Source organism: Anolis sagrei, chromosome 3 (genome assembly GCF_037176765.1).
Source record: "Anolis sagrei isolate rAnoSag1 chromosome 3, rAnoSag1.mat, whole genome shotgun sequence".
In the NCBI taxonomy this organism is placed as follows: Eukaryota; Metazoa; Chordata; class Lepidosauria; order Squamata; family Dactyloidae; genus Anolis; species Anolis sagrei.
Genome location: NC_090023.1, coordinates 99408316 through 99423009, shown reverse-complemented (window position 1 = coordinate 99423009; position 14694 = coordinate 99408316). Strand labels below are relative to the sequence as shown.

General features: G+C 43.6%; 1 protein-coding gene across 1 annotated transcript in view; it reads right to left on the bottom strand.

Annotated features, from left to right (window-relative positions):
• PPP2R3B (protein phosphatase 2 regulatory subunit B''beta) overlaps positions 1–14444 on the bottom strand; it is a 55600-nt gene extending 41156 nt beyond the window's left edge. The window contains exons 1-2 of the mRNA XM_060769852.2: positions 14247–14444; positions 7276–7702 (exon numbers count right to left, since the gene is read on the bottom strand). Of these exons, the coding sequence (XP_060625835.2) occupies positions 7276–7620 (345 nt within the window). The 5' untranslated portion in view covers positions 7621–7702; positions 14247–14444. The remainder of the gene's footprint in view (positions 1–7275; positions 7703–14246) is intronic.
• Positions 14445–14694: the final 250 nt, after the last annotated feature.

Genomic DNA, 14694 nt, shown 5'->3' with positions numbered 1-14694 from the left:
GGGTCAACGTGCGAAGGTTCCGAAACCTGTCATCTGGTAGGTAAGCTCTGCAATGCTGAGAGTTCAGAACAGCTCCAATAAACTGGGTGACTTGAGTTGGTTGAAGGTGAGATTTCTTCTCGTTGATAATTAAACCCAGATTCTGCAACAATGATCAAATAAACTGGATGCTTGCTTGTAACTGAAAGGCGGTCTTTGCGACCAGCAACCAGTCGTCTATATAAGGATAAACAACTATACCGCTGCCACCACCGACATTACCTTTGTAAACACCCTGGGGACTGTGGAAATGCCAAAAGGCAAAACTCGAAACAAAAAAGCTTGGCCATTGGTGGAAAATGACAAAAACCGATGATGGCGCGCCCTAATGGCAACATGAAAATATGCATCTTTTAAATCGATGCTAGCAAACCAGGCATCCTTAGGCAGGAGGGGCAGGATGGTTGGCAATGTCACCATCCGAAATCTACGATATATAATATAGGCATTAAGACCTCTCAGGTCTAGAATAGGACGGAGTCCTCCATCCTGTTTGAATACCAGAAAATACTTGGAAAAAAAGGAAAAAGAAAACATAGGAGATAAGGGTACTACTGCTCCTTTCTCTAATAAAGTAAGGAAAAGGGGTAACCTTAATCAACCCCACTGGGGGTTCTTCAAAAAACTCAATAGCATATCCATGCTCAATGATCTCCAATACCCAGGAGTCAGAAGTGATAGCACGCCAAGCCTCCAGATATGGTGCTAGGCGAGTTCCAAAAACAGGAGAAGAGGGTGTAGTAACCATACCAAGTGAAGGAAAAGAAGAACCATCACCAATGGAGGAAGGGCCATGGCCGTCAAAAACGACGCCGACCCTGATTCTGTTGCTTCCCTTTAGCCTGCTTAGTCCTTGTTTGGCTGGGAATTACGCCTGCTTGCAGGAGCAGGAAATCTAGGGTTTTGGCCCTGCAAAGGCCTAAAGGGAATAGGCCATAAAGGCTGGTGATAAAAAGGTTGAGGAGCTGGCCACCTATATCTAAACTGATTAGGGGGCTTTGTTGAAATACCAAAATCTTGTGCTGCAACACGAATCTTTTGCGTACTCTTCAATTGAGGATCCATCTCAGGATGGAAGAGGCTATCCTCCGACATAGGTAGCTCCTCTGCCATAGACCTTCCCTCTTCAAACAATGTAGAGGACCTCAGCCATGCGTGCCTTAGAATAGCTGTCGCAGCTGCAAACATCCTGCTTGCTGTATCAGCACTGTGTTTGCCCATATCTTTCTGATGGAGAGCCAAAGTCAAGCCTTCCTGACATAAAGTCCTAGGAAGCTGTTGGTGTTCCTGCTCAATGATCTCCAATACCCAGGAGTCAGAAGTGATAGCACGCCAAGCCTCCAGATATGGTGCTAGGCGAGTTCCAAAAACAGGAGAAGAGGGTGTAGTAACCATACCAAGTGAAGGAAAAGAAGAACCATCACCAATGGTTTTAAGGTGTTAAAAAAGACTGATATGCCCCCATATATGCTTGATAATGAGCCATGCGAGTAATCAAGCTGGCTGCAGTATGGATCTTCTTGCCACAAGCATCCATCTTTTTGCCTTCCTTGTCAGGGGGAGCAGACTGGGGTCTTTTGGATTTTTTAGGCTGTACCACCTTCACAACAATAGAGTTAGGCCGTGTAGGTCTAGTCAACCATTCTGCCGAGGACGTATCCACATGATAAAGACTAGTTATTTTCTTTGAAACTGGGGGCACAGAAGCAGGTGGCCCCTTTTGAGTCTTAGCAAGCTTCAACAAATGATTAAGTGCTGGTAAGACAGTAGGAGGTGATTGCTCATTCTGTTGGTCAGCAGAGAAAAGCAAATAATCAACTGGTTCATCAGATGAAGAAACAGCAGGCAATTGCAAAGAGTGGTCTAAACGCAAAATCAATGAAGCAAATGAAGAAGGCTCCTCTGATGTAGGAGTTGAAAAGGATAAACCCTCCTGAACAAAAGGCATACTCTGATCCTCAGAAGAATCAGTCAATATCAAATTGTCAGGCACAGTAGGTGCTCTAGAAGCATTAAAGAAGCTCTTATTAACAGGCTGAAATGCAGGAGCTGAAAACCCCTGAGGCACATTGGAAGGGATTGGGGGATGAGGCAAAAAATACCAACCCCCCCTGCTGAGAATCAGGCCAAGTTGCCAAAGGGGGAGGAAAATAATAATAAGAAAAACCTGATGGAGCAGGAGGCAACAGCTGGCGGGAGACTGCATACGGAGGGCAACCTGAGGGTCCCTCCATGGGATCATCTTCCAGGGGCTGAGCCCCAACGGTGCGGCAAACCATCGCTCGGCCAGGTGGCGTGGCTGCCGAAGGCCAAACACAGGCAGGGAGAGCCTCTCTTGCCGGCTGAGGTGGCAGCGAGGGCAAAACAACAGAAGGCTCTGAGCCCTGGCGGATTGGCAAGCCCTGCCCCTCGTCCACGTCGCTCGCCGGAAGCCGCTTGGACTTCCGGCGGCATTTGGAAGGCGCCGGCTCCACCTCTTCCCTAGCACTCACTGAGCAGCGGACGGCCTTTTTGCAGTTTTCCCCCCTGCTGCCTGAGAGAGAGGCGGGGCAGGAAGGGAAAGAGAGTCCCCGGCTGGAACAGCAGCCGCTTCAGGGCGCACGGCTGCCTGCGTGTCAAAAGACGCGGCGCCGGCCCAAGAAGAAACAGCTGACTCTGCTCACCGGCAGAGAACACAACGGGGATGGGAGTCCCCTTGAGGTAACTTACCCCCACATTTAAGGCACTTAAGTGCCAAAGGGGCAGACATACTGGCCTGAAAAGTCCCAAGAAAAAGAATCCTATGGAGTTCCAAGTCAGCGTAGCAATGTAGAGGAGAAAAACAAACCGATGTCTAACTGCTTTCGCAGACGAAAGGAACTAAGGCTCCAAGCCCCGCTGCCTGGCTTTAATAGGAGTAGATGGGCGGGGGCTGGAGTCCCTAATTAGGAAAAGTTTTCAAGAAAGATCTGAGTCAGCTGCGTGGACGAAGGAAATACCACAGGTGTGGATTTCACAGTACCACGCAGAAGAAATTTGCATACCAGAACTAGATAAGGTATTTGCCAATGTAAAAGACAGAAAAGAGGGATTTAAAAAAATATTTCAGTAAGGCTTAAATTTTAAGCATAAATAGCCAACACAGTTTTGAATAGACTACTAAAACATATCTTATGCCAAATCAACTATGTTCCCCTTGTTCTTTCCTGCCTATGATTTTTTCCTTCATCTTAACTCTAGAAAAGACTTTTTTGCAACTATATCTTGATCTTCTAACATGAAGACATTCTTAGCAGTCTTCACTGTGTCTGGTTGTGATCCCCAGGTTGTGCCGGTCAGCTTTCATATGATGTTGTTTCTAGCGCCCACTTTTTGTTTGATGTTCAGGCAGTGTTTCTTGTAGGTCAGAGCACGGTCCAAAGTGACTCCCAGGTATTTGGGTGTGTTGCAATGCTCCAGTGGGATTCCTTCCCAGGTGATCCTCAGAGCTCGGGATGCTTGTCTGTTCTTAAGATGAAAGGCGCATGTCTGTGTTTTAGATGGATTAGGGATCAGTTGGTTTTCCCTGTAATAGGCAGTAAGAGCACCTAGAGCTTCAGAGAGCTTCTGTTCAACCATCTCAAAGCTCCCTGCTTGAGCAGTAATGGCATGATCATCAGCATAGATGAAACTCTCTGTCCCTTCTGGCAGTGGCTGGTCATTTGTGTAGATGTTGAACATGGATGGAGCAAGCACGCTCCCCTGAGGCAGGCCATTCTTCTGTTTCCGCCATCTGCTTCTCTGGCCCTGGAACTCAACAAAAAAGCTCCTGTTTTGTAGCAGGTTTCCTATGAGGCATGCCCAGTGTGGAACACATCTCACCACACTAAAACAGTAGATGTGGCTCTTAATGAGACATGCCGCATTATCACAGGGTGTCTGCGCCCCACACCACTGGAGAAATTACACTGCTTAGCCGGTATTGCACCACCTGACATCCGCCGGGAAGTAGCAGCCAATAGTGAAAGGACCAAGGCAGAGACATCTCCAGCTCATCCCCTGTTTGGGTATCAGCCAGCACGTCAACGACTTAAATCAAGACATAGTTTTCTTAGATCTACAGAGAGTTCAAAAGTGGCAGGCCCAAACCCAGCACCTCAATTCATGGGTGATACCAGATGAGAGACTCCCCCCTGGGCACACAGAAGACTGGGCGACTTGGAAGGCGCTGAACAGACTGTGCTCTGGCACCACGAGATGCAGAGCCAATCTTAAGAAATGGGGCTACAGGGTGGAATCCTCGGCATGCGAGTGTGGAGAAGAGCAAACTACTGACCACCTGCTGCAATGCACCCTGAGCCCTGCCACATGCACAATGGAGGACCTTCTTGCGGCAACCCCAGAGGCACTCCAAGTGGCCAGATACTGGTCAAAGGACATTTAACCAAATACCAAATTTGCAAAATCTGTGTGTTTCCCCCCCCCCCTTTTTCTTTTTTAATCTGTGTGTTTGTTTTGCTCTGTTAGAATTGTAATACAATGGTTGCTGATGACACGATAAATAAATAATTAATTCTTAGCAGTATTTATGTGCATATTTTAGATAACCCATTGCAGGTTTTTTCCCCCTCCCAGCATAAATTTTCAGTGGCTCTAGGGCACTCTCATTGTGAGAGCTTTACTTACACCTAAACTAACAATTTTTCAGATGTGATTCAAGACATTTTGAAGTAAGTTTCTAAAAGCTGAGTTCTGCCTATGTTTCCATGGTATTATTCTTCAGTAGGAATCCAAAAGGATAATCAGGAATTGTGTATGTTGGCTTCATAGCTATGTCTCCTGATGCTATCACCACTCAAAATTCACTTCATAAGCTTATAAAATATGGTCATTTCCATATTGTCAGAGAGTGGGGATACAAAAGGATACATCCAGGGTGATAGGTTGTAATAGGCATCTACAGAGACCATTGAGAGACCTCAGAACATTCCTGTAAATGAAATCCTTGCAGTATGTCCAAATATAGAAAAATAGCTGGAGACATTCCTGCTGGTCTTCTCATTCTCCAACACAGAAATTGATGTTGGGAGATCTGAGTTGCATTAAAGGTGAGTTTAGGGGGTTGCATGGGGTTCAGACATCCATAAGTATCCAAAAAAATAGTTGTGATGGAGAGTATGTCTCACTAATGCCATCAATTCACCAACAAGATGCCAGTCAGTACATTACAAATTTCAATAAAAAGAACTGATTTCCTGGAAATGAAATTGGCAGCCTGAAACTTTTTCACAAGCAAATCCTCAAAAATTAAAACCCATAAAAACAGAGCAATTGACATTTCAAGAGCATTCCTTGGTGTATGTCATTCTTAAGAGTGTTATTTTATATTGATACATTATTTATTAAAACATGTATATTCTGTTATATAGCCCAAGATCAACATACAATGAAAACAATTTAAATGTTTTATAATATTAACATAGTAGAAAATAATATCCCGTCTTAAAATATTTTGTAACAGGACTTCTCAAGCTTTCTGATGCAGTGGATTGGCAGGTTTCTCTTTATAAACTACCAAGGACTGGCACTGCCCACTGGCTACAATGGTTACTTTCTCCTTGGAAGCTCACTAAATCTGGTCTGAAACAAAACCAAGGTCTGTAATAACCAGGCCTTTAAAGTGAATGGCATGCCACACCGAAATGACACATCAGGAAAGGACCCTTCTCACATCATTCTACAATGTACTGTTTGCATTGGTTGCAATAATTACGTACCACAAACAGGTCAATAAAACACCCCAAAATTGTTTAAATGCTGTAAAGAGTTTAATTCTATTTTAATTGTTCACTTTTTGCATGTTTTAAATTATATTGTTCTTTAAATTATGAACCATAATAAGAAAATAAGTAGTGATAGTATAGTAGTCGTTGTTCAACTAAAAAGGGCTTGGCTTCAGACAGAGCTAGTACGTCAGCAATGAAATCCATTGGCAGAGGTGTCCAACATGAATGCCAAAAAAACTCTTCTGTATATTTATCTTCTCAAGCATCTACGGATATTGGTAGTCATGGGGCTTCTGAAACCAAACTGCAACACATACCAAGCCCCATGAATCCGTAGATGCTTGAGACCCATTATACACAATACTGGAGTAAAATGACAAAATCAAGGTTTGTTCTGGGGATTTCAAAAATATTTTCGAGCTGTGAATTGTTGAATCCATAAATGCAAAATCTATGGATATAGAGGGCCAACTATATAGTATTTTAGAACTGGAAAATATTAATAATACCCTAATCAAAGCACCCTCAGTGTTTATAGCTTCCTATTGTTAGATGGGAGCCCCCGGTGGCGCAATGGGTTAAACTCTTGTGCCGACAGGACTAATGACCAACAGGTCAGCGGTTCGAATCCGGGGAGAGGGTTGAGCTCCCTTTGTCAGCTCTAGCTCCCCATGCGGGGACATGAGAGAAGCCTTCCACAAGGATGTTAAAACATCAAAACATCTGGGTGTCCCTTGGGCAATGTCCTTGCAGACAGCCAATTCTTTAAAAAAAAAGAAAGAAAAGAAAAAAAAGAAGTGACTTGCAGTTTCTCAAGTTGCTCTTGACACGAGAAAAAAAAGTTAGATTGGCATCTTACAACCTAGCCATGTACATTCTCATATGGCAAGTCTATCATTTAGTCAACTGATAAAGAACTTATCTTTTGACCTCCCTTATGGACTACGACTGCCCAGTCCCCTCCCATTAGCTATGTTGGCTGGGAATTCCAGAAAGATTATTTATGTTCGAGAACACATATTTCTGTTTTGGTTTTCAATATGAATAACTGTGTTCTCCACATAAGAATCCCCTTCCTGTACACAACTGGTGGAATTTGAAGTTACAGCACAAAACAATTAGAGAAGCAATGGACTCTTGTGATAGTTATGAGGTACTTTTTCTTACTGACTTTCAGTTCTACTTCTTGTGCTATCAAGAGCAAAGATTTTTCCATTTTTAATACAAATACTACTTAAGTCACATCTAGATTTTTAATGATAGTTCACTGACCATAGCAAAGCAGACTGTAGCAACCCAAATGCTTTTTTACAAATTTATTTCATGTGCAATGTTGATCAAGGACTAGAAGCCATGCTGCGTTTGTAGCACATAACACAAAACTTTCAAACATTGAGGAAGCTGTGCAGTTTCACTCAACCACCAAAGTAACTACCAAGATAGACTTTAAGGTTTAACTATTATTAAGGATTAAACAGGAAAAAGCACTCACCTTTCTGCTGCTTGAAAATCTGCGTACTCCTTGAGCATGAGAGAAGTTCCTTGGGTTTGTTGGTGCTCCAACTGGTAGAACAGCAGAGAGATGAGAAAGGCTTGTGGGAGTTGGAGGAGACATCAGGCTGTCTGGAATGCTATGCTTGGAAGCACAGTTTATCTGAGTAAAAACAGGTCCATTGGTTCCAGCATCCCCACCACCAACTTCAATCTTCTCCTCATTGGCTATGCTTCTTAAATAGTCATTGAGCATCACCTGAGTTGCAGGTTCACTTAACCAACGCAAGAAGAGTTCATCTACTTTCATTTTTTGTACAGGTTTCAACGCTTTTACAGTCGGCATCTTTTCTCTTTTTCACAATATGCTTTTCACTTGGACAAAAGTTCAGATTCAGTTCAGATTAAATGGTTTTCCACTTTGTTTCCTGAAACAAAGGTAAACACATTTCATTTAACAATGGAGTTGGCCTGAGATTTTAAAAAATGAACCAGGAAATGCATAATCACAGTAAGGGTTTATGCTGACAGCCCCGAGTTACAAACATCTGACTTACAACTGACAAATAGTTACAAAAATGGGGCTGAGGCAACAGAGAGCTAGAGAAATCTACTCCTTGGAAGGGAAATTCACTCCTCAAACAGTTATCGTGGATAAAAATTGTCTCCACTGAAGCTCTCTCACCAATCCTTGGTTCTACAACAAGCCACATTTTTCAAAATCCAATTGTCACAGGGACAGAAATTGATACAAAATCTTCTGAACTGACCAGAAACAGCAAAACAACCACCACAAATTAACCCTTCCCTCTGCCATCCAAAGCTAGCTAGCTAGATATTAGGCTTGTGCAAGAATTCATTATGGATGTTTGCCTTTGGCTTGTTTGCACACCTGTTATGGCAAGTTTGTTATTTTGACAGAAACGGACCACATGGCTGCTGGTCATGATTACCTTTGGTTCTATTCGGGATCATGTGGTGCGCAGAGGACGCATGCCCACACGGGGTTTCTCTGTGAGCTCTGTCTGTTGGGCCAATCAGAACACAACGTATCTTATGCAAGCTGTGTCTATTTAGTGGGGCGAGCGCCTCAATTGCTCAGTTGTGACCTGATCCTAGAGAGAGGTGTCTCGATCGCTGCAGTCAGATTGCTTTGCTGCTCACTCATTTAGCTTTTGAATTGGTTTATTAAATCTAATTTTATTTTATTTTTCATTTTCCTAGATTTTTTTGATTTTTTATTTAGAGACTGGGAGTTGGAAAGTACAGGTACCCAAGTACAGGGTGTGCAGAATTTGGGGACTTGTGAGTGGATGTGCTTTCCTTTTAGGGTGGCTCTGAGTTTTGAGTCACCCGTTAGCCTTTACTAAAGTCTTTAACTTCTTCTCTTCTCTCTTTATATTTTTCTCCTGCCTCCTCTCTTTCAGAAAGTACTTTTAAAACATTGTTGTTATTAATAATTATAATAATTGCAGCAAACAGCAAAACCTTATTCTCAGAAAAACTACTACCTACCTAAACCTACCATCATTTGTTTTATTATATTTCTCTCTGTGCTCTATGCCTTCTTAATTTCATATAACAGTAATAATAATAGTTTGGCTGTTGCCTATAATATTAAAACTTTTGGGCTCCATGGAAGCTTTGCCAAACCAATACCATCCATCGTCTTTCTCCAACTCCAACCTCCATCAGGACATAAAAGATAGTTATTATTATTTGTATTCCTAAAAAATGTACCAGCAAAACACTACCAACCAAAGTTCTACCAGCCTTCATCTATCAATCCTATCCTTTGCAATCTCACTGCCTTCTTAATTTCAATTAATAACAATAATTTGGCTGCATCCAGCCACAGCCAGCAGCCCCAGTCCCCATCTTCTCCACTTGCCAGCCACCTGCCTGCCTGACCTGAAGTCATCATTCTCCCCTTATTTATTTACTTCTGCATTTATATCCCGCTCTTCACCCCCCGAAGGGGACTCAGGGTGGCTCACAACAAAGGCACAATTCAATGCCACGAATACATTTATAGAATAAAAAAAAACATTCTTGCTTCCCCAATGAAAGATAAAGCATGTCAATTCAGAGATAACTTCTCTCTAGGATATATCCTAGCATAATAATCTGTAGAATAAGGCCTAATTCACCCCTTCATCAGAATGTAACTCACTTCTACAATTCAAATGGCAGAAGGAGCTTTTAATGAAGCTGTACTTTTACCTTTTCTATTATGTTTTAACTGTGTTTAAAAGTATTGTAAGCTTGTGTATTTAACAGAATTCTTCTTCTTGTTTTTTTTTTTAAAAAAAACCTCTGCAGTTTTTAAAGATGTGCCTTTCTTTTAATGGGATGGAATCCATCTTGGTTCCCGCACAAAAAGGTGAGATGCAAAATAAATTAAAAATAAATCTGGTGAAAAAACCCATGTCATATCCTAGCAGAACTTGTTCAAACAATTGGCAAAAGAGATATGTATCTTCACAATGAGGAAATCATATAACACACTGAGCGTAAGCTATTTGTCAATGATTTAAAACATGTACAAGCTACTTGTACTTGTGATCAGCTTTCTGTGAGAAAGATGCTCTGTATGTTTAGTTCTAAATAGGCTACATGTAGTTCTCCCAAAACATTTGTCCATGTGGTAACATTCATCCGCACATTACTACAGAGTGACAGACCTCCAAGGCCTCTGTTCCCCTCCACACATCACATTTGAAGTACCTGTAATAGATTTTAAAAATGTATAATTTATCATGGTTCCTGGGGTTTAAGCGTTGGCTCTAAAGAGCTGACATTTAAAAATGCAAAACAGCACAAATTCCAAAACAGACCATATCAAAGTTACACATTTGTTTTTCCATTTACACCTTTTTCAATTAACTCGTTTCAGGAAGTGAAGCCGACCACGAATGGTGTATTCTATGGTCAATAAAAGGAAATCACCTTAATAGCTTCCTTACTGAAGCCATTCTCTCCTAGTGGTGGCAAAAGTCCCTGGAAGAATTTAAGCTCCATTCTAGAATATACAGCTAAGCGAATGTAAGTCTCTACACCAATATTAATAAATAGCTGAACAAAACTACAGTAGCTTGTATAGGTATACCTCAGTTAACCAAATAGCAAAGTAATGCTTCTGGGAATTAAATCTTTACAGGAAATTTGGTACCAGAGGTAAATATAAAATGGAAAGAATAAGGGTATGTTACAGCAAGTTACATGGCTATACTTAGTAGGATCACCTAGAGCAGTGATTATCAACCTATGAGTCCCTGGGTGTTTTGGTCTACAACTCCCAGAAATCCTAAGAGCTGGTAAACTGACTGGGATTTCTGAGAGTTGTAGGCACAAACACCTGGGGATCCACAGGTTGAGAATCACTGACCTAGATTAAATCCCATTCTCCAGCCCATCTTAACCATCTTCTCAATGCCGATACTGCAAAAAAACAAAAACCAAAAAAAAAAAAAAAAACTTTTCACATATAGCAAGTTTGTGGAAAGGAACATCTTTGTCAGAGGCTTTGTCAACTGAGGTATACCTTTAACTTGCATGAGCCCTCATATTACTGAATACGAACAAACAAACACAAAAGTTAGGCCTGAATCAATATGAATCACAGGTTCAACGATTCACTGTACCTGCATGGCAAAGACCCAAGTTTGAGGAAATATACCTTGAGTTGCTGTTGCTCGATGCATTCTGGAGGAGTCTGGGCCAAGATCCGACAGGGAGGATCATGCCTCTGGCAAGCCCGGTAGGCGGTGAGAGCCGGACGCGGGAGGAACCACCACGCGGCCTGGCCTTACATGGAGCCTCTTGCCTGGCTCACATCCCTGCTGGCTGGCACATGGTGAGAGCCAGGTTAGGGAGGCTTTGCGCTAGGCCAGGCGCGAAGGAGCCCCTGCCTGTCTCGCGCCCAGGCTGGCTGGCGAGAATGCGAAGCAGCCGAGGGTGGCTTCGCGCCAAGCCAAGCCTGGCGCAAAGGAGCCCTCGCCTGCCTTGTGCCCAGGCCGGCCGGCCGGCGAGAGCATGAGGCAGCCGAGGGAGGATTCCGCTCCACCCCTGCCTCTTCCGGCAGGCATTTTGAGGAAGCAGAAGGGCAGGGCCAATTGGGGCACCTTCGCAAAGCCCAGAAAATGGCGCAGCAACCCCCAGGTTGAGAACCTCTGACCTAGATCTTTCCTGACACGATGTCCTGAAGCCAATGGTTAGTTTCCACTAGATTCCATTATAGTCCCAATTGGATTTATCCTGGGTATTGACTCATCTTTCAACAATTAGTGAGGCTACTCTAAGGCCTAACAAATAGGATTGTAGTTCTTGTTTGATAAGTCAGTATCAGGAGGGAGGAACTGCGCAAAGAATACTATACATCCATAAAAACACTGACCAGTGGATTTATGGTAACCACAAGAATTTCACAGGGTTTTTAAGGCAAGAAATTGAGTCGCTGTAAGGCTGAGAAAGGGGCCCCACAAATGCCTTAAATAAATAAATAAATAAATAAATTCTTAAGAGTAGTTTTGCCAGTTTCTTCCTCTGAAATACAACTCACATCACCTGATACTCTTTTTTGGTTTGCCATCCAAGTGCTAACCTGGGCTGACCCTGCTTAGCTTCTAAGATCAACTAGGATTTTGTGCCTTAAGTTTAGGATATTCAGGTTTTTACCGCAGACACTTTCCAAAGTTCATAATGTGGATTCAGCTTTGTTTAGAAAAACAACTAACACAGCACGGAATATTACTACAATATTATTGCAGCAAGATTTTTATATGTGGAAAGATGGAAGACTGTTTTATTGGTAGAATGGCTGTTAGGGCTGAACAATGTAGCAGAAATTGACAAATTATCCATTTTGATTAGAGAAAAACAAAGATATTTTTGAAAGATTGGGAACACTAGCTGCCTTCTTAAAGAAAATAGAATAGATCCTCCATAGCCACAGATTCTGTATTCACTGCTTGAAAATACCCACCCCCCATTCCAAAAATTGTTATTTTTGATTATGCTATTTTATATATTGTCACACAATGGTGTACTGGGTCAACTCATGCTCAAAATATATTCGAATGGCTCTGCATCTCGTGGTGCCAGAGCGCAGTCTGTTCAGCGCCTTCCAAGTCACCCAGTCTTCTGTGTGTCCAGGGGGGAGTCTCTCATTTGGTATCAGCCATTGGTTGAGGTTCTGGGTCTGAGTCGTTGATGCACTGGCTGATACCCAAACAGGGGATAAGCTGGAGATGTCTCTGCCTTGGTCCTTTCACTATTGGCTGCTACTTCCCGGCGGATGTCAGGTGGTGCAATACTGGCTAAGCAGTGTAATTTCTCCAGTGGTGTAGGGTGCAGACACCCCGTGATACTGCGGCATGTCTTATTAAGAGCCACATCCACTGTTTTAACGTGGTGAGATGTGTTCCACACTGGGCATGCATACTCAGCAGCAGAGTAGCATAGCGCAAGGGCAGATGTCTTCACTGTGTCTGGTTGTGATCCCCAGGTTGTGCCAGTCAGCTTTCGTATGATATTGTTTCTAGCACCCACTTTTTGCTTGATGTTCAGGCAGTGCTTCTTGTAGGTAAGAGCACGGTCCAGAGTGACTCCCAGGTATTTGGGTGCGCTGCAATGCTCCAGTGGGATTCCTTCCCAGGTGATCTTCAGAGCTCTGGATGCTTCTCTGTTGTTGAGATGAAAGGCACATGTCTGTGTTTTAGGTGGGTTAGGGATCAGCTGCTTTTCCCTGTAATAGGCAGTAAGAGCACCTAGAGCTTCGGAGAGCTTCCGTTCTACCATCTCAAAGCTCCCTGCTTGAGCAGTAATGGCATGATCATCAGCATAGATGAAACTCTCTGTCCCTTCTGGCAGTAGCTGGTCATTTGTGTAGATGTTGTACATGGATGGAGCAAGCACGCTCCCCTGAGGCAGGCCGTTCTTCTGTTTCCGCCATCTACTTCTCTGGCCCTGGAACTCAACAAAAAAGCTCTTGTTTTGTAGCAGGTTTCTTATGAGGCGGGTGAGGTGGTAGTCCTTTGTGATATTACACATTTTTCTCAGAAGGAGGCAGTGGTTCACAGTATCATAGGCTGCTGACAGGTCTATGAAGACAGCTCCTGTGATCTGCTGCCATTCAAAGCCATCTTCTATGTGCTGAGTCAATTCTTAGTTGGAGTAGTAAAAATGTATAGGTTTGGTCTTATAATCACCAGAAGGAAAGAAGTCTGTTTCCTTCTTGTTTCCACCTGCTCTGTGTTCTTTTTTTAAATCTTTGTATGTGTTTGCACACTTTTAGTTTGAGTATATTTGTGAAACCCCAAGAAAAACAGTTTGAAGAAACAAGCAACTAGCACTCCTTGCATTTCCAAACATAGAGTGAAATAGTCTGCGCGTTGGACTATGACTGAGGAGACATGGGGTGCTGCTACACTGCAAATTCAATGCATATTGATACTATGCCATGACTCAATGCTATAGGGTCCTGGGAGTTGTAGTTTTATAAGGCCTTTCGCCTTTCTTTCGTTGTGAAAGAAGAGGAATCTCAAAATACAACACCCATGACTCTATAGCAGGCATGGGCGAATTTGGGCCCTCCAGGTGTTTTGGACTGCAACTCCCAAGCGGCTGAGGGAGAAAAGAAAAGAGCCTGAGGCTGTTAGGAATGGTGGGAGTTGCAGTCCAAAACACCTGGAGGGCCCAAATTCGCCCATGCCTGCTCTATAGCATGGAGCAATTACAATGAAAGTGTTGAACCGCACTAATTCTACAGTGGAAGCCCAGAGGCTGACCTTAGGTGAGTTACACTCTCTCAGCCTCAGAGAAAAGCCATGGCCAAGACCCATTGCCAGGAAAGCCCTGTGACTGGGTCGAAAACCACTTGAAGGCATACAGAAGCAGACTCACACAGAAGCTTTCCTCCGCACAACTGATGCCATCGTGGCCTCCTGATTTCTCGCACAGGGATAAACTCACCTTTCGAAGCTGCCAGCAACCCACAAGCCCTCTGGCAGCGGGCAAAGGGCCTGTCCGCCCCAATTTAGACAACAACAAAACACGCGAGGGAACCCAAGCCCCGTCTTCCCTCCCAGTCTGACTGCGAGCCGTTGGTTTCTTCTGAGTGGAGTTCCAAAGTTTTCTGTTTTGGTTCCTTCCGCGCATGCGCGCTCCGATGGCGCCTGCGCACTACGGGCAAGGGGACAATGAACGGGGGCGGAGAATGTTTGGATGGAAGCGCGCGCGCCGTGCATTGTGCCGAGCGGCGTGTCCTCGCGCTTGGTCCTCCGGGTCTTTCGGACTTCAATTCCCAGAGGCCCTCAGCACTTGCCAAGCTTGCAAGGGCTTCTGGGAGTTGGGGTCCTCGAAACCTAGAAGCCCAACTGTTCGAAAATCTCTGATGTAGAATCTCTGATGCATCTACACC